Source organism: Ursus americanus, chromosome X (genome assembly GCF_024610735.1).
Source record: "Ursus americanus isolate L20-20 chromosome X, mUrsAme1.1.p, whole genome shotgun sequence".
NCBI classification, from domain to species: domain Eukaryota; kingdom Metazoa; phylum Chordata; class Mammalia; order Carnivora; family Ursidae; genus Ursus; species Ursus americanus.
In genome coordinates, this window is record NC_142164.1 from 105,059,575 (window position 1) to 105,087,221 (window position 27,647).

At 41.2% G+C, this 27,647-nt stretch overlaps 1 protein-coding gene across 4 annotated transcripts in view; it reads right to left on the reverse strand.

Annotated features, from left to right (window-relative positions):
* The window catches only part of PHEX (phosphate regulating endopeptidase X-linked), a 199,530-nt gene that overhangs the window by 58,352 nt on the left and 113,531 nt on the right, over positions 1 to 27,647 (reverse strand). For all 4 annotated transcript variants that reach the window (XM_087860390.1, XM_087860389.1, XM_087860387.1 and 1 more), the window contains 2 exons: positions 9,213 to 9,290; positions 172 to 275 (listed from right to left, as the gene is read on the reverse strand). In XM_087860390.1, the coding sequence (XP_087716516.1) occupies positions 172 to 275; positions 9,213 to 9,290 (182 nt within the window). The remainder of the gene's footprint in view (positions 1 to 171; positions 276 to 9,212; positions 9,291 to 27,647) is intronic.

Below are 27,647 nucleotides of genomic sequence, written 5' to 3' on the forward strand. Positions count from 1 at the left end.
AAAAAAAAAGAGTTTTCGAAACCTAACACAGGTTTTGCTGAACCAAGGTAACCAGCCAGCCAGCTACTCTGACCAGAGGGGAATTAACAAGTTTGACCTGAAGAGACTTCACTTCCCACCAGCATATTTATTTCTTTCCCTTTTTTTTTTTTTTTTTTTTTTTTTACTCACTCTGTTTTTGGAACCGCTTTTCGCAGCCAGAAGAAATCAGACTGTGCCAAGTACTTGCGGGTTTGCAGGACATTGCCAAAGTAGTCGGATTCTGAAAACTTGATCTGAATAAAACAAACCACAACCATCATTGTTCTAAGTGCAGATAAAAGAGGGCTCTGAAAAAACCCTTCAGCACACAAATGAGCAACCGATGGAGAAGCTACACTCCTCGGGACACCTCTCAGCCGTCACCAGTTAACCCAGTATTCGCAGAGCCATGAAATTTAATCTCCGTGATTTTCTTTTAGAAGAAAAAGCCCCCAAATCGATCTGACTATTTCTGGATCACGGTAAAAAAAAACAAGAGACGCTGTAGTAATTTATGATGCATTTCATTTGCTTTGTAATTGAAAAATCTACTTCAACCTTCATAGGACTTATCCTTTTAGGTCTGAAATTTCTTGGCTCACACCCGTCCTTGATCTTTTCTAAAATGTGTACTTTATTTATTTGTCACATAGGTTCTTCTAATAACATTCAGTTTAGTCAACTAAAACCTCATTTAGCTTATAGATGATGATTTAGTCAAATGTTAAAATCCAATTTACTGTAATCAGCATTTGTTCATGAAGGGAAAACAATGAAAGTGATTCAGAGACTTATTTCCCCGCTAAGCACAATGGAGTCACTAGAATCATATCATTATTAACAGAATTTGTCTATTACCACTCAAAAAATTCTCTGGTCTCTAAAAATTAATGAAATTACAGAGGCGAATCATAGATTACAGCTTGCATAGAAAAACAGAAAGTTGATGCGTCACAACAATTTGTGTATTGAAATAGGGAAACAGACATAAATAATTCCTGAGTTCCTTTTCTTTTTTTTAGGAGAATGGTAAACGGTTTGAACTCTCTAGGCATTCTATCTACAAAACTAGCAGTACTTAACTTAAATTTTGCAAATAATATCTGTGTAACAGTAAAAGCAATAGGATGTAGTGATGGCTAATTCTTTGGTTTGAACATATACTACTGGGGTGTCTGGGTGGCTCAGTCAGTTAAGTGTCTGCCTTGGGCTCAGGTCATGATCTCAGGTCCTGGGATCAAGTCCCACATCGGGCTCCCTGCTCAGCGGGGAGTCTGCTTCTCCCTCTCACTCTCCCTCTATGCCATCTCTCTCTCAAATAATAAATAAAAATCTTTAAAAATATATACTACTGTGGCAAATAAAATAAGAAAAAATACATGTTTGAATAAGCAAATAACCAAGAGTAATTAAAATCTTACTAGCTGTAATTTTTTTGTAAATTTAAACCATACTCTTTAAGAAGCAAAAATTAAAATAGAGCAAACGTGCATGTGAAACCCACAGGCACTACATTATAAATATGAATACACACATACAACTTGATGGCTGTAGATTTGACAATCACCTATTTGTTGGCCAACGTCTGGCTCACGTTTATCTCTTCCCTAACATACAGATGGATACTCATTATGTCTGTGGAGTAACTTTTGTTAATGATTCATCTTGATCTTTCTAGGGGAGTCAGGCCAAAATATAAAGGAAGGAGCAAACTAACTAAAGGCAGGACTGCAAGTAGCAATTCCTGGCATCTCTGGTGTTCTACCTGACCAACCAGTTATAAAGCTATGACTTTTAAGTTGTCCCTCCTTCAAGCCTCTTGCCAGGGGAGGGGGGTGGCTGATAAATAAATTGTGATATAGTTCCATAATGGAAAATAATAGAGCAGATTAAAAGAATGGTATGTATGCATGAACATGAAATAATCTCAATGCTAAGTGAATAAGGCACGTTGTATGTATGAGTGAATTTAAAGTTTTAAATCCTGTAAAATGCAATTATCATATGGTTTCTCTCATCTGTGGAACATAAGAACCAGGAAGATGGGTAGGAGAAGAAAGGGATAAAGAAAGGGGGGGTAATCAGAAGGGGGAATGAAGCATGAGAGACTATGGACTCTGAGAAACAAACTGAGGGCTTCAGACGGGAGGGGGGTGGGGGAATGGGATAGACTGGTGATGGGTAGTAAGGAGGGCACGTATTGCATGGTGCACTGGGTGTTATACACAACTAATGAATCATCGAGCCTTACATCAAAAACCAGGGATGTACTGTATGGTGAATAACATAATAAAAATATTATTATAAAAAAATAATAAAGGAGCTAGAATAACCAAAAAATAAATAAATAATGTAAAATGACACTGTATGTTGCTAATGGATACATACCTATATAGCAAAAGCATAAAGAAATACATGGAAATAATAAACACTGAATTTCAGATAGTGTTTATATCTAGGAAAGGAGGTAAGCAGGAAGAAAGGACATTAGGTCAAGGCGGATTACAAAAAGAATTTCCAATGTATCTTATTCATTTCCAATGTGTACATGCATTATATAAAGCTAATACAGCAATGTTTAATATTTGTTAAAGCTAGAGGTGTTCGAAATAGAACTTTACATACTTTTCCAATGTTTGAGATGCTTCAAAATAAAAACCTACAATTAATTGTATTTAAAAATCGTTTATACTCAACCTCAGAAGAAACAGAGTAAGCTCCTTGTTTTAACAAGCAACCTTAACTAACATCCTAATGCATTCCTGGGTCATACAGTTAAAAGATGTGTCCGCTGTTCAACCCTTAGCCTTTTTTTAGCTTTTGTTCACAAGACAGCTCTGACGGAACCTTCAGAATATGAGTGTAACTGATGAAAAATTCAGATACGCTCTTGGGTTCACAACACTTTCTGGGAAATTCTCTCAAAGGAATTCCCTTCAAAAATATTAACTTTTCTTTTTGGTAATATCAGTGGAGTCAGTTGTTACTTTTCGAAGAGTTTGCTAATTGTGATACTTAACTGTTCCATTTGGAGAAAAAAAAAAAACCTTGATATTCAGGTTGTTCTATAGACATTAAATGGAAAGCCATCCAAAAATTTCCTTAAAAAGAAGAGTCCCGAGTAAAAAAAATACTTTAAAATAAATAAGGTCCTATCATTGCCATAAAAATAACCATGGGGAGGGAAAACTCAGAGGCAAGTAACTACAATTTGCCAACAGCTTATCTTTATTTAGAAGGACAATTTTAAGATTGTTTTAATTATTAAACAGAATATTTGCTATTTCTTAGCCTAATTTAATTGATCTATTCCATTTGTTTAATGGAAATCATAGGTAACATGGGGATAAAATTTTACTTTTTCCTGTGACATGAGTTAAGTGTTTGGGGGTAGGGAAGGACCAGCCCCTGTATATTCCCAAATGATAGATGGGGAAAAGAGGTGAAGAGATTATGGAACTTGGCAAAGCCATACAGTTCAAATCATGAGGCTCCTAACTTCGATGTTCCCTTCACTGGTCCTAATAAAAAAAAACGGTGACTGGACAGAAACAGTACAGGGAGAGGAGGTGAAGGTAAGAATTAAGGGTGGGAAGAGAAGCAGTGATTAAATAAATGATAGTAGTTTACTTAACATCATATAGCTATTAAAATAATGCTAATTAGGCTAGGGAAGACAAGGCCAAAACAACGGGTTAATGGTAAAGGTCAATATACAAAATTATGCATAAGCGTCAATTTCAGCAATACAAAAATAGAAAGACAAGATAACATGGTGAAACAGAAGTATGTATTATTATGTTCCAGTACCAATATCATGGGTGCTTTTTCATGCCTTTCCTCTCTTGCCCAAATTTTCCACCATGTGATAGTACTTTGATAAGTGCAAATATTTCAACAGGCCTTTGAACGGAAGAAAAACAACTATGAAACCCAGCTACCATTGGGAAAGTTCCACTTGTGGAGATAGCAACAAGAACAAATGCACATGAATATTTGAAAACCACCTGTAATCTTCAAAAAAAAATGTTTAAACTCTGCAAGGGACAATAATTGGCTCGAAAGCCTCTTGTGCTATCTATTACTGGTGAAAACGTAGGTCAAGTTGATAATGACTTCCAAACACTTACATCTCCTGACTTTTCAATTTGGTGATCTTTGGGAAACTCACTGGGGCTCTCATGTCATTTCCTAGGAATAGCCGTCCAGATCCTAAAATTCAGGGGAATGTGAATTTCTCTTCCTGGAAATCTTATCCAGGATACCAAGCATCAAGTGTCACAGACTAAAGGTATAAAGGGATAAAGCTGTTACCACCCCTCAAAGGTGAGGAACATGTAGTAAGGGCAGAACAAGGAAATGCTTTCGGCTTCTCTATAGGATAAGTACATGTTGATAAGACAATACATGAGCCAATAGGACAAAGAGATTCTAGAACACTTTTTTAAGTTAAATCCATTTAAAGATACTCAGAGATATATCTGAGTATATGTAGGAAAGATTTTATGTTAGGCACTCACAGAATTTTCTAAAAACTTAATGGAATTCAGATTTTATACTTATGTTTTCCCTTATTTATAGCAAAGTAATATGCAGAACTGCTGCATTTAGACAGCTTTGTCCATAAGTGTTCTGTGTGTGTACATATATACATACCTACATAGAGACAATGTTCAAACTGTTTAACAACTTACATATATGGTACACTGTGGATGATGCAGTTCCCCCAAGCAGCCACCTAACGGTGACTCTGAGGAGTGCCAGCTAGCACACCACCAAGGAATCAGATGCCCTGTAGCCACCACTGGGGGACAGGGGACGACTCGGTCTGCTCTTGCGAAGGGAACACTCGAGATGGAGGCCAGCATGTGGGAGTTACGGAAGACAGGCTAGAAGGCTGGTAGGCACCAGGGCACTCCCCTCCAGTGCCCACTCTTGGCTCTTCTGGGCCATGGTGGCCAGAGATAACTTGGTCGAACTTAGGACAATGTTTTATTTTGTTTCTTTACCTATTGTACAGAATTACTTCAATATTTCAGCAACCTGTTTTTCTGGAGCATGTCACCTAAATATCACCTCATTCCTGCACAGTGGCAGTAGCACTCTTCGTCACCGACACACACACACACACACACACACACACACACACACACTCCACTAGCTAGAGCAGACCAAGACCCACCCCAGAGAATATTATGCAGGTTCACACATGTATATCTCTATGTGTATATTGATATGTTTACTCACCAGAAACACTGATCTTCTCTGAAAAAGTACCCAGATCCAATTCTTCTAAGTAAATAGAGGCCAGCTGGGACTCTGACTTTAGCCCTTACCATTCTCCACTGGCTTCCACAAGAATGAGTGAAATACCTAGTGGGGCCAATTACTTACCTACTGTCTCTCAGCTACATGCCCACCCACTTTACTCTGTTCTAGAACGATGGGGCAGGGAATCCAAAAACTTTATTTCCCAGGGCCAAGTGCCAGTTGGCTTCCTGCCAGCAGGAGGCACTGGGTGAAATCAGCAGGTGGCAGAAAAGGAAAGGATGCTGTTTGTTCTCTTTTATTCTCTCTCCTCTTTCTTTTGACAATGATGCTGGAAGGATCTTCAGCCCCTCTTCCTATTAAATCTCCTCTCTTTGAAATACCTAGTGTGGTTCTGGCTTTCCTAACTAATACAACAACATTTCCACAACTGGCATCAACTCACTCTTGAGTCTATTTTCATGAAGGATCAATGAAGGAACACTTTGTAAGGCTAATTTGAAAATGGACTGACGCCTATGTGTTTAAAGCTAACCAGTAGATTCTCCCCACATGCTACCAGGGGTTCCCACAAAGGGCATCTCCTCTCTTCCTGCTCTTTTCAAAGTTAAGATTGTTGTTCAGAAATACTTGGCTGGGTATCTCGGTTTACCTTGTCAATCTCAGAGGCGGAAAATTTTTTTCTCTAATTCTTTACATTTGCCTCGAAGTTCTTTTCCATTTGCTCTTATCTCCACATGAGCCCAACTTCAGTCTTCAGCCTTTCTCCTTGACCTTCATCTGATCCGTTACCTAATCTCTATCCTCTTTCCTTTCGCCTTTCTGCCGGATGAAGCATATCTTCGCTTGCGTCAAATAAACTGTTTTTCATTTCTAACAGCCTGTCACGCTCAGAGCTTGTATTACCAGAAATTTCTCACAAACCCTATAGTAGTCCTTATCTACGTGTTTCTCAAAACTGAAAACACAGCCTTATTGTACACCAGTAATACTTCAGTCCCACTGCTATTCACCTTGGCGACGCTATTACTGTCTATCACGTCAAGCATCCTTTACCTATATTCAGGTTGGGTTTTATTCCTTTCTTCTATCCATTTCTGAACACAAATGTATTTTAACTCAGTATTTGGATGTTTTTTCACCATCTGCTTTTTTAAACTGTTAGAAAGTCTTGGGTGCAACTGCGTCTACTCTGGCTGTGAGTCAAACAAAAGCTGTTTCTTGACAAAAGTGCTTAAAAATCTTGGTGTGTAAAGGCTTCAGTTCAGACCCTGGAGAAACAAGGAAACCCACCTAATACTGCAGCCTGTCTGGCATCTGGTTACTTTTCACAAAAGATACTGCATTCAGCGAGTACTCATTTTTGGGCACTCGCTTTAGAGAAGAGCAGACTGCCAACAAAACCTGATCAACTGAATACTGTGAGCAAGCCCTGAGTGCTATCTTACTTGATTAACGCTTGAGGCTGCTCCACCCGTACAGCCTCTTAAATCAATTTGAGGCACCTGGATCCTGCACGGGTCAATTTATAATGACTTTTCCACACCAAAATAATCTCTTATGTACAAATTGAAGATGTCATAACTAACACTTAGATTGTGCTTACTGTGTGCCTGGGTCAGTTTTCAATATGCTAAATATGTTACCTTATCTGACCTTCACAGCAGCCCTATAAGGGAGGGGTTATTACTCTCAACTCCATTCTAATACGAGGAATCTGAGGCACAGAGAGGCTATATAATCTACCCAAGGTCACACGGCTAGTAAGCGGCAGACTAGGGATTTAACTCCAGGCACCTTGTTTCCAGGGTCCGTGTTCATAACCACTACACCAAAATGCCTCTCACACCTTCCCATCCGCATCCTTGACTTGGAATAATTGCCAATCTCATCCAGGCTCTCCTTCTAAGGCATTTTGTGCCCCAGTGATGCTCTTCTCAGCAGCAATCGTTCTCCCACTGATCCACAAAGTAACAGCTATCACTTACAAGGAACCTACTTACGGGCCAGAACACGATGTTAGGGGCTTTCACATTTATATACTCTCATTTAATCCTCCCAACAATACCAAGACTTGGTTATTATTATTTCCAGTACTGAGTGTTGGAGAAGGCCATCGAAGACTTGACTACAACTTGACCTGTGAGCTGGACCTGGGCCGTCAGAAGCTCCCCACCCCTTATTCCCAGGAATGTGGGTTCTGCTTGCCTTTCCCACTCCCAGGGGCTGCTCCGAGGACACAGCCTTGAGATAGGGATGTGGTGTGGGGAACAGCTGCACAGTATACATGACTGAACCTAGTTATGGCCTCTATATAAACTTTTAAAATCTGGCGGGCAGGTGCGGGGATCCACTCGTCTTGCCGCCCTTGTATGTAAGCTCCCTTGGCTTATGAAACCTACCACCTACCAACCTGGAGTGCTTCTTTCTTCAGTCTCTCCCAGCCCTCTAAGCACAGGGGCTGGTTTCAGATTACCTTCAGGAAGCTCCTGAGGAGCTTGTAAACCAATACCCAACAACCAAAGGGAAGCTAACTGAACCTGCACAATATCAAACAAATAGTAAGTGGAAAAGGCAGAAGCACTCCAAGGCCTGTGCTCTTAACCACTTGACAATATGGCCTCCCCTCTTTTCTTCTCCTCTCCCAACCAGCTCTGGGAAAGCAGGTCCCACCAATTCTTCAAACCCACTACTCTTCCTCCGGGGCAGGTGCCTGAGGAGGACCTTGCAGAACCGCTGCTCTAATTAAAGGCAGAGCTTTCTGGGCCCAGATTTCAGTCCTGGCTCTGACACTATGTAGGACACTGAGGAAATCACTTAACGTCTTTCAGTCTCTACGTCCTTTTATGCACAATGGGTATAAACGCCATCTACTTCACAGGATTACTGTGGAGGTTACAATACAATATACATATGTGTCAAGTGTGTCAGTATTTTTAATTATCATAATAATACTGAGATTTTTCAGCATCAAAACAATGTATAAGATGGGTTGAAGCATATTATTCTCCTGCAGAGCAGCTGGAGCAATCCTTTGGAAGGCCATATCTCAGACCAGTGGAGAAACTTTATAATGAAAGCTTTCTCTCACTTTTAAATAATCTTATAAAATTCTGATGTTCATCTGCAAATCTAGGACTACTTTTAGATATGTGACTTGTCAAACCACAATTTCAGGAAAGACCTACATCTCAGAACCTTACTTATTAAACTCTAAAAAGCTACCCTTTCAAGAAAAAGTAGTGAATGGTAAAAACAGGGGGGTTTTGTGAAGAAGAAAAGTTCTTTATCAGAACTATTTGTAGGAAAGGAAGTAACAGTGGTTGTGATTAGAAAGGCCTGTAATGAATGTATCTACTGGAAAATATATGTCCCAAAATATCAGAACACAAAAGAATTATTACTATTCCTCCATCAGTAAGTTTCTGCAAATATACAGTCCAACTCACAATAAATTATAGAGTCATATGTATATGCACTTAATCTGCCAAAACACTCATAAAGGTTAATGAAGTTAACTCCCAGCAGGCAGATTTATTATTAGTCATTTAGTATGAATGAAGCACATAAAGAATGTTTAACAACAAACATCATGTGTTTTACACTAGAACATGCCCACTAATTGTAAAATACTCAGTTTGCTTAATTCTTTCCTTTATGATCAAACCAGACTGAATCCAGGTCCATGTGCTTTATGGTACCCACTCAGCTATGCAATCTTTCTGACACTTCCTTTATTTTGAATCTGCTCTAAATCTTGTGATACGCCTGGCACACTGAGGCTCATATCTAGCCAAGGGATGAATCAAAAGTTGGTGCTTTCTGGCACTACCCGGTTTAAGTGCTTGGACTTGGGTTAGTTGAAAGGCATGAGGCCAGTAAAAGTTGCCAAAAAACAAAAATACAGTATATTTTGCACTTACTGCCTTGAGGTCTTCATTAACATAAGTATCATTCATTATAAACTCAGGATAGCCAACTTTTGCCAAAACAGCTCTTGCCTATAAAAAAGGAAAGAGAAAAATGAGGTCAGAGTTTCAGCACTTAAATCATTAATAATCACACAATGTAGGACGCAATGTTCATCTGAAAACTCTCTTTACTGAGTGTCTAGTAAACGCAACCCACTGTGAAATGCAAAAGAAAAAAAATTAATTAAGTCCCTGCCCTCAATATACTAACAATAATAGTGAATGTACAAACAAATACATAGTAAAAATAAATAAAACAAAGGTTTCAAAAGAAAGACAATTCTGTCATCAAATTCCAGAGCAGAGACTAATTCCTCATGAGGAAAATGCTTAACAAAGAGGACCAAACTGTTTTCGAGAATGGGTGGGATTTCAAAATGCAGAGGTGAGAGGAAGGACATTGCAGGAGAGCATAAGGACAAAGACAGGGAGCTGGAAAGGAAGGTCATCGCACAGAGATGGGCAGCAGCTTGCTGTAGCTGGGCTAGAAAGCGCTAGGAGGGGAAAGCAGTAGACATACATAGGAAAACTGGTTTGGGCCAGTTCATAGGGATTCCTGAATGCCATGCGAAGAGTCCATATTTTCTTTGACAGATAGAACGAAATGTTTTTCGCAGGAGTAAAATGAAATAAGTCACCCTTCAGCAAGATTACCACGCAACACTGAGAATGACGGCTAGAATGCCAGAAAGATTGGAAGTAGGGGGTCCAGGCTAACTTAAGATGTGCCATGACGTTATATTCTTTTGATAGACAGACTACTGACTCCCTGTGTTCTGTAGCATAAAGGGATGGATGAAGGAAAAAAATCACCTTAGGCACATACGAGGAGCTTGCACAGCAGGGACTCACCAACTATGGCCCCTGGGCCAAATCTATCGTCCCCTCTCTTCCCCACCCCACCTCCGGCTCTATAAACTTGTATTGGAACACAGTCAAGACCACCCATTTAACATGTAATCTGTGGCTGCTTTTGTACCACAAGGAGAGAGTTGAGTAGCTGGAACAGAAACCCTGTGGCCCACAAAACCTCAAACATTTACTACCCGGCCCTTTACAGAAAAGGTTTGCCAACTCTCGCTCTGGAGAAACTTTACAGTTCCATGTGAAAATGTGTCTTTCCTCTCCCCAGATTCTGGGTTTCATAAAAACAAAAGGGTGGTTTACTCAAAGAGTAAGTACACGGTAGGGAGGATCTGCCCAGATCCCCCTGGGATCCCTTTTATTGCTTCGGTACAGCCTTCCCCAGCATCTAATGTTCTTTTTATTTTCTAATGGCTAGCACTTCAGACTCTTCGAAGGTCTGCCCTAGGGCTACCGGAGCCCCCAGCCAGCAAGAAACAGTTCCTGAGAGTTTATCTGCCTTCAGATCCCATCCCCACCCCCACCCACCCCAGCAGCCTTCAGCCAATGACCGACTTTAGCGGGAGTCCTCTCTGCTCCTTTGCCTCCATTAAGGACAAATTGTGCAGAATAATTTGTACTCCAGAGGTCCCCTGAATGATCAGGCTGTCTGAGACTTCCCCTGAAGTCACACCCTTGCCAGTCTCTTACCTTCCCCTGGCTGGCCGCCCCCAGCCCTTGCTTCTCTCTCTTGGGACCCTTGCTGAATAAACCCTAAACCCCTTGCACAGGCATCTTTACCTCCAGCTTTGCCTCCAGAAGACCCAACAGAAGACACCAGGCAGCCCCAACCACGTTGGTTTTATTCCAACACAGCAAAACCAGGGACCTCTGCACACTGCTCTTGGTAATGAGTTCTTTCCTTCAGTCCCTTTCGATTTTCGTCACCAAACAAATAAATGGAATAAAATAGTGCGTTTTCCTTATCTTCTTGAGATAATTCAAATATTAAATATCAGCAGAAACCTGAAACTCAAGACTCAGAGAGGATTTTACAAGTGCCACAGGACACAGTCATAATGGGTTTTGCTGTTCCAGACTCAAATATAGCACAGATCAAATTCTGCCTTCAAAACCCTGTGAGTTACCCTGAAAGCCTGATGTGACCTAGATAGCAGGTAACTAGCAGTTATGACTCTTCCCCAATACCAAACAATACCTCATATGTCTATAAGTTACCTTATTTCAAGACCATTGTATCATTTCCCTCATTGTACTTAATTTCTCAGTGTATCTAATGAGCTCACCACAAGTCATACGTATAACATAGAGCAAATAAAGAGCTCCAGATAGTTACCCCCAAAATGAAGAAATATATAAGCTGAGTCATCCACAATTGTTTTCTGAACACTGCTCTTTCTGGAGCACGCTGATGAATTATGCATTGTTTTTCAAACCTCATACTCTGGGACCCCCACTGCACGATGGTGCTTTGCAGAATGTATTACCTTTTACACTGTACATGCGGGTCACTGGATCCTCTTTATTATTTATTTAGCAATACCATGACTTGAACAGAGCCAGCAGAGAGATACAAAGGATCCCTAAATTCATCTCCCAAGGACACATAGATAGAATAAGGTAATAATACTAGTAGCAACATGGCCAACATCTGGACACAGTGCTCTTCTTCCCCATATGTATGGGGGGAAGATGTATGCCCCCGTTCAAACTCAAATGTCCTTCTGTCAGACAGTCCGTTGTCAGTTCCACATTATCCCACCCCACACCATTCTAGATTCTGCCCTGAGAAGCTTCAGAATTCCACCTCCAGAAATCCCATGGGGCATGGCTCCAGGTCAGCATCTGCCAGTGAGAAGCACTCATAGGAGACTGGAAAGGTAGAAGAGGAGACACCATTTCTTCACTTGCATTGGCAGCTATGGGCAGACACAGAGGCATGTGCAGACAGCAGACAGAGCACTCTGCCGGAAGCTTTCAGGCAGTCTCCTGAGGAGACCCCTTCTGTGTGCGGGCAGCACTGCACCGGGAGATTGGGCCCTTCACTCACCAGCCCTCCCAGTGATTGCATAAGCCCCCAATTCCCTGTATTAAACAGCTTCCTGCTTGATATACTTAGATGGGCATTCACTTTCCTGCAGGAACTCTGATACACCCTTGAAGGCAAAGAGTGATTACATCACTTTTTAACTTTTCATGAATGAGATGAGTGAAGCACCAACAGTCTGATGGCTTGTTGAAGGGCTAAAGTATTGGTGAGAGAGGTCTGCAATTAATTACCCCCTGGGTTGGTTACATGGACAAGAAGGAAAGGCAAGTCCCAGGGCAAATACTGAGAGAAGAATGCTATAAACAGAAAAGGGACTGCGTATCATATTCTGCAAGCAATATATCCTAGGCTGCTTGTGGCTGATCAAAAACTCCAGAGATTTCCGTAACCACTGCACGCATCTCCATCCCTTATTCCCACAAACTTGTGGAAACGGACTGCACATCACAACCAAACCTCCTTCCTCAAGGGAAGAGGCTCAAGCCACTGTTGATCAACACTACCTCTGTGACCTTGGGCAAAGCACTTACTACTCTGAAGCAAATACTGCCTATTGTCTCCCCAATATCTATTCTCCTTTCCTTCTCTTAGTATCAGACCCCAATTCTGCTCAGGGTGACAATGGAGCAAACGGAAAATAGCTGCATCACCCAGCTTCCTTTCCAGCTAGGACTGGCTACTGAAGGAGATTCTGGCCAATGGCATATAACAAATTCCCTGGTCCACTTCCAGGAATCTATTTTTTAAAAAGGACAGATTTGGGGAGCACCTGGGTTGGCTCAGTCGGTTAAGCACCTGCCTTCGGCTTGGGTCATGATCCCGGGGTCCTGGGATCAAGCCCCACATTGGGCTCCCTGCTCAGCAGGGGACCTGCTTTTCCCTCTCCCCTTGTTCCTCCCCCCTGCTCATTCTCTCTCTCTCTCTCCCTCTATTTCTCTCTCTCTCTAATAAATAATAAATTTTTTTAAAAATTTAGTTCTAATACAAATACAATGAGAGAGAGCTGAAAGAAGTACTGGAATAATAAAGGAACTCGGAAAGGAAAAGTTGAATCACCCAGATCAAGGGTGAGCAAACTTTTTCTGTAAATGACCACTTAGTAAATATTCTCAGTTTTGCCAGCCATATGGTCTTTAATCCAACTACTCAACTCTGCTGCTGTACCGAGGAAAGGAGCTGTAGGTAACACATACATGAATGGCTATGTCTGTGTTCCAATAAAACTCTACTTACAGACACTAAAATCTGAATCCCATATAACTTTTATGTATCATGATACATTCTTCTTTTGATTTCTTTAAACCATTTAAAAATGTTAAATCCACTCTTAGCTGTGGGCCATACAAAAATAAGCAGCATGTCAAATACAGCCCAAGAGCCATAGTTTGCTGCGTTGATACAGATAATTCAGTGAGAGTAGATTGTTCATTGAATTGCCTCAACTGGTGGCATAGGGCATAGTACACAGTAAACGCTCAACAATGCTTGCCAAATTGATTCATGTGGAACGGTGTAGGGGAGTGAACGTGTATGCACATATGCATGCATTTTTAGCTACTCTGTGTTTTTGTTTTGTTCTTTGCTATTACCAACATGTACATACCACAAATCTTAATTGCTTAGGAGTTTACTCCTTGCCTTGAAGTGTTAGGGCTAGAGCTCTAAAAGCTTACAATTCATTCTATGGAGACAACAGAGAGTTCATAAAGTGAGGATTATTACACTGAGAGAGAGAGAATAACTACCACAAATAAACTCAGAAAAACAGGGAATGTCGGAAATTTAAAAACACAATGAGATTTAAACACTCAAGTCACCCCTCCTTCCCAGAACTTTCCACAAGGTACACTACAACTTGATAGTGCTGGCGGCAAGCACAGAACGAAACATAATTCTGCTTTATTTGGCTGTGACAATGAAACAGTGTCTAATTTTTACACAGATGACCAAAGTGATTTAAAGACTGGTTATGATGACGGCTTTACTCCTGAATTTCCAAAGCCACTTAGTATTAAGCTGATTGGCAGAAAGCAAGATGGAAAGCTCATTTGTTTTAATTCCCACCGACTTGGCTGTTTAGGAGAGTCAGGTAAATTCTCAAATGTCTTGCATGTATTACATCAAAGGGATCGCTTTAATCACTTAATTAAACAGCTTTGTGTTTCCGCCACCTAGTTAAGTCTCTTAGCATATTATTTTCTTTTCTATTAATTTAACCAACATAAGAAAAAAAGGAAACTGATGATCAATTGCCCTTCTACAAACAATTTATAGCACGACTTTCATAAGCCTGCAATGGCTTTGAAAGCTTCAGTCAGGCTTAACCACACTGAGGCCTCATTTTCTCTGATGAGTTCTGTAATAACTATTAAACATCAATCAAAATTCTGAGCTTTAAGCATATCCGAAGGTTCAGGGGACTGTACATGAATTACACTATCCTTCAAAACAATGGCAGTTTTCATAATACCAAACAAATGATTGACTAGTGTAGATGCCTTGGCTGGAGATATTATCCGAAGCAGAGCTGATGGTATTGATGAAAATTAGCCCTGGGGAGCAGGCTTTAATATCCTCTGGGGCTATCTGGATCCCACAAATAATAACAACGCATTTATCTGAAAAATCAAATTTTATCCTCTCAGTAAGAATGGCACTGATTTATTGGGAGTCGTGGAAAACCTGAATTCTGCAAATTGCTTTTGGGTGTGGTTCAGAGGCTCCTGCATCATGCTGGGGTGGAGGAGGAGTTAAGCACCCCCACGAATCAGAAGGCTTTGTAAGTGCAAGTCGCGGTAGTGATTTTACAAGAGCTGGAAGACAGGAGTGCTCAGACTTCAGCTCTTGTATCCGAAATCCTGCCTTAGCAATGCCCCCGTATAGCAGACAATCCCCATTTCTCGCCAAACACAGACAACTTTCTAGGAAGCTTTCCAAATCACAAACCAGCTCCATCCATCCCTCCTCCTTTCCTGAAAACACCAACTCACATATCTTGGAGGTGGGCAGTTTTTCCAGTCTGAAGAAGAGGGAACTATGCAGGCACGGGTAAGCTGTAGTTTGGGCCGAGTGGCACTAAACGTTTCCCCGGTGTCATATCACTTGGATGAGCACTACACCCAACAGCGTCAAAGAAAGAAACCAACATTCGGGTTTTCTTAGTAAATAAATGGAGCAGGGAATCGCAACAGAGTTAAGAACCCAAAACCATCCTATGATTAATCCATAAAACAACAATATCCCCCTCAGGGTAGGTAGGGGCATTATTACCTTAAAAATAGAGGCAAGTCTCATATACTCCCTTCAAAACTGGATAGGAGAGTGACCAGGTCATATGATTTTTTTAAAAATCGATGTCTTTCTGTACTTTCACTCACATACAGTAAACTGCTCATAAACTTTTTGTAAATAGAATAGCTGCCAGACCTTCTCAAATGAAGGTCCTAAGCCTCAGTTAGCTAAATCCATTTGTCCAGACATAGACAAGATGATAAAAGCCCAAGAGCTGACACAGTCTTATATTGTAGTTATGCTTTTATATGGGCCAAAATAAATGATATTTTTCTCTGTCTCCCCCATACAGGGCTCTACATCAGGTCAGCAAACTAGAGCCCACAGGCCAAAATCAGCCCACCACCTGTTTTTGTAAATAGTTTTACTGGAACACAGTGAAGGGGTCCAGAATATGCCACCATGGCCTAAGAATTATTTTGAATTGAAGGCATTTGAGAATCATCTGAAGCAGGAAGACGCTTTCTCTGCATCCCCCTTATTTGCCTAAAAGGAGAGCCTTCTAGAGGAATTTCACTGTCATAACTCTCCTTCCAGGGAGGCTTCCTATACCAGAGGGAATGACTCTTATAACCAGAAACGATAAACTGTATAAACAGACCTTACTAAAACAAACTTTACTCTCCATTAGTTTCCCCCATATATTTCTTAGTCATTTCCTACCATTCACTGTCCCTTGAGACCCTAACCCACACCCCTTGTTCAGATGGTATATAAGCCCTAAATTTTCAGCGGGGTTTGAGCTACACTTTGAACTACACTTTCTGTAAGCTCCCACTTACTTAAGGGAATAAACTTTGTCTTTTTTTCTTGCTAACCTATCTTTTGTCAGCTGAATGTACAGGCCTTCAAGGACTGGACCTCGAAAGCCTCAAAAGACTGGAAAACTTTTCCTCTACAACAGCCAAGCTTATTTGTTTACTTGTCTCTGTCCCCTGTCAGGCTATAGCTGCAGAGTTGAGTAACCACAAAAGACACCACGGGGCCTGCAAAGCCTAAAATATTTACTATTTGGCTCTCTGCAGAAGTAGTTTGCCAACACCTCTTCAAGATAAAGGTTCCCAGATTTTTCAAAACTAATAGTAAAGATAGCAAGGGGAAAATAAGGGACAAAGCAGAAGCTTTTGGACAATTTCATCAAGATATAAACATGTGACTCAACTTGTAATGTTTCATCTTTTGCTGAGGTAAATATCTGAATTTTAAAACAGAGCCAGCATAAAAATATTAACCCGAAGCAGGAATTAATACCATGGAAAAATCAAAGAAAAAATACAAAGAAATTATTAAAAATCATTTTCAAATGTCAAGATTCAAAGGACTTAGAAATGCACAAGCAACATCTAGTCCCTAACACCTAACATTTCTCAGGTAAATTTGATCAGCTATTTAATCCTCCTTCACTTATTAAATTACTTATTTAAATGGCAGGCAAATCGGAGATTAACTTAAATAAACATATCCCACTCTCTCATCAACAGTTCAGTTGAGGGGGTATTGTAGTCCTTTCTTTCCATTTCCATAAGCAATTCTTCACTAGCGTAAAAAGCTTTTCAATCACCTCCCTCATAATGTGGGGGCAAAGATCAAATGAGATAACTATGCAGAATTATTACATGTGGCCAACGTGAATTGTCATGTAGTTTTTCTACAAGAGAGGGATGCTGTAGGGCCACTACCCAGTCAGATGGCTCGTCCCTTCGACACTGTAGCCCTCTAGTTCAGGGCTTCTCACAAAGCTTTGTCCCTGGACTGGTGGCTGCAGCAGCAGGACCTGGCAGCTTGTGAAAAATGCAAATTCATGGACCCACCTCAGACCTACTAAGTCACAACGTCTCTGGGCTGCAATCCAGGAATCCGCACTATCATAAGGCAGGGTTTCTCAACCTTGGCACCAATGACACTTGGGCCAAACTATTCTCATTTGTGGGGTTCTGTCCTGCGCATTGTGGGATGTTTAGCAGCACCCCTTGTCTCAACCTACTAGATGCCAGTAGCCCTCCCCCTCCCCACTTCACAGTTATGACCAAAAATGTCTCCAGATCTTGACAAATGTTCCCTGGGGGTACAATATCACCCTGGGTTAAGAAGCAGTGTGGGAGGGTATTCTCCTGTATGCTCGAGTCTGCGCCAGAATGCTAGATACTCTAGACTGTGATACCTACCAAGGCTTCCAGACTCACTTCTGAGAACCCCTGACATTGTATTATCCATCCACTCCTCCAATATTCCTTAGGCGTCTCACTAGTAGTCACCACTATTATGCCAACAGGAGTACTTTACGAAGAAAACAACATGATCTTTCCCAACAACTTCTGAATGTGCCTCAGGCACTTGCGACTCAACTTAATTTCTGGCCAATGCCACCTAAATCCCAGGATGATAGGGACAAACAATTAATCGACAACTGGAAAATGCTTTGCAACTACAAGTCAGGATACACATATACCCCCCCCAAGATCTCAGAGATGTTTAGATTAAAAGTTCTAATAACTTTTCTCTCAGTAACTTGGCAAAATCTATTTTAAGTACTTTGAAGCATCTAAAAAGCCACGTTAATACAATTACAGTTCACTGAAAAATTAGCATGCAATCCAGTTTGAAAGCTAAAATCAGTCATAGCGGGGTAATATTCCATTTAATTATAAAGATTAATTCAACCTTCATTTATTTGTGCGTGTGTTTGGTCTTTTCATTTTTCAAAGAACACCCGAGATTCAAATGCCATCTGGCAGAATTGCCGCACAATTGTCAGTAGAATCTATTAGAGTTGCGGACTTCATTTCGAAGTAGGATTGATGAAAGGACAAGGGGAGGGAAAGAGAAGAGGGAGGTGGAAGCAGTAGAGACTCAACGAAAAAATGAGGTTTTTCACCAATCGGATGGGACTGTATCCCTCACCCTCTTCTGTTCCACCTGCACAAACGGTCCCAAATAACAAGTCCTGCTATCCCTATTATCTCTATTTTCTGCAACAGCCAGGGGAAGATTCAAGCAGTGCTATGAAAAACAGTGCAAAATCTAATTATGACATCCACTTTTTTGAAATATATATTATGACATCCACGTTTTTGAAAATATATATTAAAACTGTCTTAAAATTTGGCCATAGTCCTAAGGCAATTAAGACTGACCACTTTCTTCATCATAACATCCATTGAAATTCAACCTTTTATGGAATGACCAACAATTGCCAAATAAGTACTGTAGACTGGAAAACACCTTTCTAAATTTTTAGTGAGCTGTGACATACACAAGTACACACATATTAAGTGTACAAATCAAAAACAAAGTTTTAAATGCACACACAGGCCTGTGTTAGTACCTCCAAGACAAGATCTAAAACATTTATAAGCACGCAGAAAGCTCCTTTGGGTGCCCTACCAGCCAGTAACACCTCTACCCCAAGATAACCACTATTCTGACCTCTATCTCCATAAATAAGTTTTGTCTGTTCTTGAACTTAAAAAAAAGTGTGTACTCCTGGTGTCTGGCTTCTTTCACTCAACAGTGCATCTGTGCAATTCGTCCATGTTGTTGTGTCTAGCAGGAGTTGAGATACAGAGTTTAACAAATTGCATTCCTGTCCTCAAGGAGTTCACAGTTGATCATATATGGAAAACAAAATACAGAAAGAAGGGAGGGAAGGAAGGAAGAAAAAAACACTAGAAGAATGTAGAGGATGGGATGGGAAGGGACGGGAAGAGAAGAACTTTGTGAAAAGGTCACCCTAAAAGAGGAAATCTTGGAGCCAAAATGAATTAGTAACAACAGAAATAACATTTTTAATAATAACAAAAGTAATGCTCTTTTCTGAACTCCTACTATGGGCCAGGTACTGGGTTAAATGCTTCATTTCTTCATCAGATCTAAATTTTACCTCAACTTCACCAGGTAGGTACAGATCACTCCATGTCACAGCTCAGGGAGCTAAGGCTCAGAAAGGGTAATTAACTTCCCCAAGTCCCGCAGACACTTAATGGCCAAAACCAGCCTCTTAACCCAGATTCTTTTAGCTTTAATCTGACTTCAAAAAGCCCATGTTTTCCCAACATATACCATCTTTTGAGAGATGAAAAATAATATTCTATTATATGAATATGACTCACTTTTATAAATCCAAATGAACTGAATAATGTGTAATATACAGACCACCTCTGCACCAGTAACCATAGTCAACATGCCCAGACAAATAATCCTTTCAGCTATAAGAATGACAAGATGCAGATAGACAGAGTTTAAGTATACCTTTAAGAAGTTTCCATCCCTCCCTAAAAATCAAAGCACTGAGCTTTTGGTTCTGGACACCAATGGAACTAAACTTTCACTGAGAGCCTCTGGCAGACCAAGAGTTGGCCAAGAGGGGAGTTTAAAACAGAAAAGGAAAGGCAAGAAAGTGTTTCCTCGTCTAGAAATATCAGAGCATCTATTTTTCAGACCAGTCAAGGTTATGAGATAAAAGAGATTTCACCAGTAGAAGGAAGGTTCCAGGGAATGGGGACCCAGAAAGAAGGTTATCAATCTCACAGAGGAGATCCACTGGCAAAAACCACCCTGAGAAATGGAGTCTATCATGAGCATCCCTGGCCTAAAGAATTTGGGCCTTTGTCCTCCCATTTTGAAAGAGGGGTAACATCTCTCCCTTAGGGATTTAAGCACTATCATAAAGACAAAGCCAGTTTCACTTTTGAACCAATTAAATTCAAAACTTTCCTAAAGCGGGGCACCTGGGTGGCTCAGTCGGTTAAGCGTTCGACTCTTGATCTCAGCTCAGTCTCAATCTCAGGGTCATAAATTCAAGCCCTACATTGGGCTCAGCTTAAAACAACAAAACAAAACAAAACAAAAACCCACTTTCCTAAAGCTCAGCCCTAACTAGCTTTGGGGATAGAAATGAAAAAAATGTACCATAAGCAACAGACCAGGAACGTTTGGACCTTACCCAAAAAGTCCATGAGATGGAACATGGGCCTTCTGAGCAGAGTACATGGTTCCAAATTTGGGTCCCCCAAACCCACAATTTGGTCCTGCATTGTCTGTCTGTAAGAATATATCATCAGCAATATGTAACTTTCTGCTGCCAGAATTGCCAGACTTCTGAGTATGATGTATGTCAATGTGAACAGCATGGGTCCAGGTCCTCTGTTGCTCTCTGCCTCTCCGAAAGCCACAGTACCAGCCTCTATCCCTTGAGAGTAAACTCCAGGGGTAAGTGGTGGAAGACAGATAAAGGGATGAAACCCAAATCCACCACAGTGGCTCCGCCTCCACAGTTCAGCCCTGGTTATTTATTCTGGAAGCCCACGGGTCACGTTTTGGAACAAATTTTAGCTCTATTTTGATCTACCTCTGAAAAGGCAGTCTAGGGAAGGAAATCAGAAAGGCCACCTATACTCAAGGAAAAGCAATGAGACACAGCCAAGGGACCATGTGGGCTGTTTGTAAACAGCAGCCTAAATGTCATCATCAATTATTCATCATTCAGCAAAGCAAATGAGTAACCTCTTCTAAAACCACTTAATTCTTACTCAAGATCTGGCCCAAAAAGAGAGGTAAGCAGCAGGGTGTTGGTCAAAAACTTGACACTAAGAGAGCTCTAGACTAGGTAGCCCAGCCACGGCGTGTATGCCCACTTCTGGCTGCTGCCTGGTTTTGTCAATAAAGTTTTATAGACACAGCCACATCCATTTGTCCACATATTGTCTATGGCTGCATTGATGCTACAAGAGTGAACTTGACATGGCCTGCAAAGCCCAAAATATTTACTATCTGGTCTTTTACAAGAAAAGTTTGCCAACTCCTGTTCTATACTCTCAGTACTCAAAGTATGGTTCATGGTCCAGGGGCATCAGCCTCACCTGGGGGCTTATTAGAAATGCAGGATCTCAGGCTCCACACCAAACTTACTAAAAATCTTCGTTTTAACAAGGTTCCTAAGAGACTGGTGTGCACATTCAAGTTTGAGCAGTACGACTCCAATAGGGCTCTGCTTCTCAAACTTGACTGCCTCATTATTTGTAATAGCCAAGACATGGAAACAATTTAAGTGTCCATCAATGGATGAATGGATAAAGAAGGTGTGATATGCATACATATACGGGAGTATTATTCAGCCATATAAAGGAAGAAATCCTGCCATTTTCAACAGCATGGATGGACCCTGAGGGCATTATGCTCCGTGAAATAAGTCAGACAGGGAATGACAAATACTGTATCATCTCGCTTATATGTGAAATCCAAAAAACTAAAAAAACAAACAAACAAAACCCCAAACTCCTAGCAAAAGAGATCAAACTTGTAGTTACCAGAGGCAGGGGATGGGAGGGAGGAGGCATTGAGAGGAAGGCTGTCAAAAGGTACAAACTTGCAGCTACAAGATAAGTGTGTACTAGGGATGTAACGTACAGCATGCTGACCATAGCTAACACTGCTGTGTGCTATATAGGAAAGCTGTTAAGAGTAAAACCTAAGAGTTCTCACCACAAGCAAAAAATTTTCTTTCTCTTTTTCTTTTTCTTAATTGTACCTATATGAGATAATGGATGTTAACTAAACTTATCGTGGTAATCATTTCCCAGTATGCGTAAGTCAAACCATGATACTACACACCTTCAACGTATACGGTGATGTATGTCAGTTATAGCTCAATAAAACTGGACCCAAAAGCCCCTTGGCTGCTTACTGCATTCACCTGGGAGGTGATTTTTAACTACTGATGGCCTGGGTCTGAGGGGACTCCAGGCTGCAACATTTGCAGGAGCTTCCAACTCCTCCCAAGGTCACCGCTCACAGCACTCACTGTCATTAGACACTGAGAGGGGACACTTAAATAAGCAAGCAATGGTTGGGGGGTTGGGAAGAGGGAAAGAGGAGGAGGAGAGGAAGAGATTTTTTCCTCTTCTACCCAGTCATGTTTCCTCATTTCAAAAATGTTCTCTCTGCTCTTTTGAATAATTTTCAATGGAAATCAGAAATTGCTTGGAACCAATCATAGGACTTCATTAGAACACGACTTATTACAGATCTATACAAACTGCTTTGCCAAACTGTAGCTTGCATTTTCAAAAGCCTAGAAGAACTAGTCAAATTATTCCATAAACTTGTAAATTCATTTTTATAACTAAACATCACAATTAAGCAAAGGCTCTGTTCTGTGGCCCTAAAGGACACAACTTCAGCGTCATTCTCCACTTGACTCTGCTCTGGGACAGGCCCACTCAGCTGATTCGTTTAATCCTTACAAACCCCGGGGAGGAAACTCTCATTAGCCTGCATGGTCACCGTCAGTGCTGGGAACACCAGAATATACTAAAGGCAGATCAGCCCCCTTTACCTTAGGTTACCAAGCACATGGAGTGAAGTATGGCCTTTGCCAACACCAAGAGTCTTTCATTATGGAATACAGGAAGTCGGTGTAGGGGATGTCTATGCTGAAAATTAATTTCATTTACTAAGGAACTCAATGTAAAACTGAAAAAAAATTATTTGTGTATTAGAATGGGGTTGGGTTCCTGGTAATTTAGTCCAACTCTAGCCTCCAAAACCTAGTAGGAATTTCTTACACCTATGAAGGAAGGTATTAACAGAATGAGGCTGAGTCCTTTCCCCACCACAGCTCAATAATTAGATTACTCCAATAATTCTGTGAGTCAATATACATATATATATCGGTCTTGAGCTAAGAAAAAGAAATCAGTCAATGCTAAGAAACAACCTAACCAACCAAACAGGAAAATAGAAAAAAAAATTCAGTGACACTCAGTGGTCAGGTGTTGAAGACAGAGGGTAAAAATAATTCCAAATTCTCTAATGTAAACAATGAAAAACTGAACACAGAAAAGAGAAGCAAAGGATACTGACTGCAGGTAGGTCGTTTCCAAACATGGTTGCCAACAACAGTGCCTGTCTCTGCATGTTCATGCTGCTCCTCAAGCCAAGAGATGAAGTCTCTGCTAGGGACTGCCCTTGTCCCCAGCTTTGACCAAGAGAATGAAGCAAAAGAAACCTGGGCCTTCTGAGCCCAGACCTTAGAAAGACTGGCAACTTTGGCTCCCTCCCTCTTGGAACCCTTAACTTCCATGCCACCCTGCTGGAGAAAGAAGCACAGGAGGAACAGCAAGGTGCCAGACACGAGTGAAGGAGCCACTTCGGATGCCCAGCCACGGCCAACCCACGAATGCAACTGCATGAGACACTCCAGGTGACACCAGTAGAAGAGCCATCCCCCTTGGCCCCAGCCAACCCACGGAATCATGAGAATTAACAAGATATCTTCCACTTGAAGCCAGGAAGTTCTGGGGTGATGTGTTACACAGCAGCAGATAACCCAAACACAGAGTACTGCAGTGGGTGAGTCATTCTACCTGCATGAAGAAAAACAAACCCTGCTCTCTTCCCTCTGGCAACTGACCGATGCAGATCCAAAAGGAACAGTACGTAACTCCAAAATCCTCTATGAGGAATCAATCCTTCCATAAATTCCTTTTTAAAAGAATAAGGTATTTTGTTCATACGAAACACCAAGAATGATAATATTTAAAATAAAAATAAAATTTATTTAGCAAAGCTGTCAGAGCTTCTATCCAAATACTTGGGTCATGCCATTTTTTCCTAGCACTGCTTCCCTGGACTTTTCCAAGCCCCAATCTTTACCTTTTCTCTCAGTTGCGTTCACTCTTTTTTCTCTGGGTGTTGGTTGGGTTGCTTCTCTGGCTCATAAGTGAGATTCTGTCAGAAGTGGATTGCTGTCACGCCCTCAGACTGCCTTTACCCAGCTATGCTAGGGTCTAGAAAAATGACAACTCAGAACACCAGGTTAAATACAATTTCTTTCTCTTCACCCATTTTCCACTATCTGCCTGTCCGGTCCTTGGGTTATTAATGGAACTGACATTCCCGTACAACTGACTGAGCAGGACCAGCAGCCAGATAAGAAGGGAGCTGCTGACAGCAGCAGACGCCACCCCAGAGATAGCAGATAAGCAGATGCGTCACAGCTATTAGTTTCAGCTTGGGCCAGAGAAGAGCATCACAAAATGTACACAAAGAACTTGAACATTCCTAATGAACTCTTTTCCCATTAAAGTAAAAATCAATATAGCAAAATGGATTCCTTTTCACTATGTTGTACACCTGAAACTAATATAATATTGCGTGTCAAATATACTTCAATTCAAAATACTAAGTTTAAAAAAGTTTTTTAAGTGATTTTTTTAATATCAAACTAAACATACATTTCTAAGTAATTCCTAACATATTCATTTTGTATTTGGACCAAAAAAGAATAAACACAGGCATTAAATTTCTCCCACGCTTCCCAAGAATAAAAGTAACAAATATTTCCCATAATATTTAAAATGGAGCTCTCTGCTTTGGGCCTCTGAAATTTCATTCTGAGGCTATCATGGCATTTTCCCAACTGCTTTCGAAGTCCTACAACCAACCAATCCCTCAACCTAAAATAATAACTAATAAATTCTTAAAATTTAAACACTTTTACAGGACCATATTCCAACTATTATAGGTTGCTGATATTGTTAAAATTTTTAAATACTTATTATTCCAACCTTCATCTTTTAATATAGTTACATTGCTCCACATTGTTCAAATCAGTTCTATTCCTCGACGCTAGCATAATTTTTTTTCATATATGGCACGGTTATACACTAGTTATAGACTTATTTATATTCTTGATGATCAACAGAGAATACGATGCTTAAGACATTATCAAAAATCATATAATAAGTATTATACGTATGTCCACTGACATGACTAGTGCCCCTTACAAATGAGAACTCACATAAATTTCTTTTTTTTTTTAAAGATTTTATTTATTTATTTGACAGAGATAGAGACAGCCAGCGAGAGAGGGAACACAGCAGGGGGAGTGGGAGAGGAAGAAGCAGGCTCATAGCGGAGGAGCCTGATGTGGGGCTTGATCCCATAACGCCGGGATCACGCCCTGAACCGAAGGCAGACGCTTAACCGCTGTGCCACCCAGGCGCCCTGAGAACTCACATAAATTTCTAACTTATTTCTGCAGATTTATTACTGAAACTCTGTATTTCAAGTTGGTAAGCAGTCTCCCCTCCACCAAGACAAAAAATCAATATATTGCTCATTGGTGGAAGAACTAATTAAGGCACTGATATATAGAATTGTTCAAAACAGTTTGTGATTAAACAGAGCGCGAGCATTAAAGAGGATATCTTGTCAGGCCAGGATACAAAGACACTGTCAGAAACAATGAGTCACATCAAAATTCCCTAAAGGGAAAGCTTCAGGTTGGCCAGTATGGGGCAATTTGTGCTAAAAAAGAAAAATGATTAAACAAATCAAATACATAAAATTCCCTGAGTTTATCATGACACTTAAAAAAAAAACTGCTTTGGACTTCCTGGGAAGATGGCAGAGTAGGAGGAGCCTAAGCTCACCTCCTCCCACTGATACAACTAGGTAACACTCACATCAGTGTAAATAACCCTGAAAATGACCAGAAGACTAGCAGAACAGACTCTCCACAGCTAAATGTAAAGGCCACACACACTGCAGAGGGAGGAGGGGTGGAGATGCTGTTGGGAACTAAGTGGACCATGGGACTGACTGCAGGAGGGAGGGACAATGCGGCACAGAGAGGGGAGAGAAACACGCCCTCACACAAGAAACCCCAAGTAAGGGAAACCCACACAGTGAAGATGATTCCCCAAAACATTTGGCTTTGAAAACCAGAGAGGCATAATCTTTCAAGTTCTTACAATCAGCAAGGCTTACCACCTAGAACTTGAAAAATCAGTGGGCTCAGCTCTAGGAGAGCTAGGAGGGTGAGAGAAAACGCAGTCCCCACCCTTAAAGAGACAGCACAACAGTCCACAGGGATACAGCATAGAAGCAACAGTTTGAAAAACACTTGGAATATACAGGAGGGAGATTAGTTTCCTAGGCTCAGAGCATATGCTAGAGGGGCAGGAATCTTTGAGAGACTTCTCCAGGAACGAAGGAGCTGGCAAGTGTCATTTCCCTTCCCCGCCCTCCAGTCTAGATGCACAGTAACCTGTGGGAACCAGCAGAGAGCCAACAAGTACTACCTGACTTGCTAACAGCACACCCCGCCTCCTCCTTCTCCTGCAAACATGCTCCATCCAGCCAGGGCTTGGCTCCATGTCCTCTCCTACAGCAGACCTGCGCACAGACCTTGCTAACACCATGCGCCCCCATCCCTACCTTCTCCTGAGGATGGACCCTATCCAATATGCCCTTGGCCACAGCCCATCCAAAGAGATGCCACAAGCCTGGCAGGGTGACAGCAGCTCCAACAGGGTCTGCTACACTCCAACGTGACTCCTGCCCCATGGAGAAAGGAAGATAACCACATACCCCAGTCCAACTGCAGCCCCAGCAGTGGGCTGGCAGCGGACATCTGGTCTGACTGCTGGCCCCACCCACCAACAAAATCTCCTCAGGGCACAACAGAGGAAAAGCACCCTGTAATTCAGTCCTACTGCCTCTGCAGCAAACACTTTGTCTGACTCAACACAAGCCCAAGGCAGCCCAAGATTGGCCCACTATGAACCCAGGAACCAAACCCTCCCTACAACAGTCCAAGAGAGCCACTGCATATAACTGGACTGCAGGCAAACACAGGTGAACCACAATAGTATGGTGCATGCAACACACACACAAGACACCCCTGAAGAGTCAGGCTCTAGTGAACAGGAGGCATTGCACTGCACGGCACTATAGGACCTCTTCCTCATGAAGCCACTACTTTCAAGAACAGGAGACACAGCTGAGTTTCCTAAAACATAAAAACAGGCACAGAGAGTTTGACAAAATGAGGAGACAGAGGAATACGTCCTAAATGAAAGAAAAGGACAAAAAATTACACCAAGAGAGCTAAACAAACCAGAGATAAATAATATATATGCCTGATAGAGAATTTAAAGTAATGGTCATAAAGATACTTACTGGACTTAAGAAAAGAGCGGAGGACCTCGGTGAGACCCTCAACAAAGAGACTGAAAATATAAAAAAGAACCAATCAGAGATGAAGAACTCAGTAACTGAAATTAAAAATATACTAGATGGAATAAATAGTAGACTAGAGGAAGCAGAAGAACAGATCAGTGACCTGGAAGATAGAAAAATGGAAAGCAATCAAGCTGAACAGGAGAGAAAAAAATAAA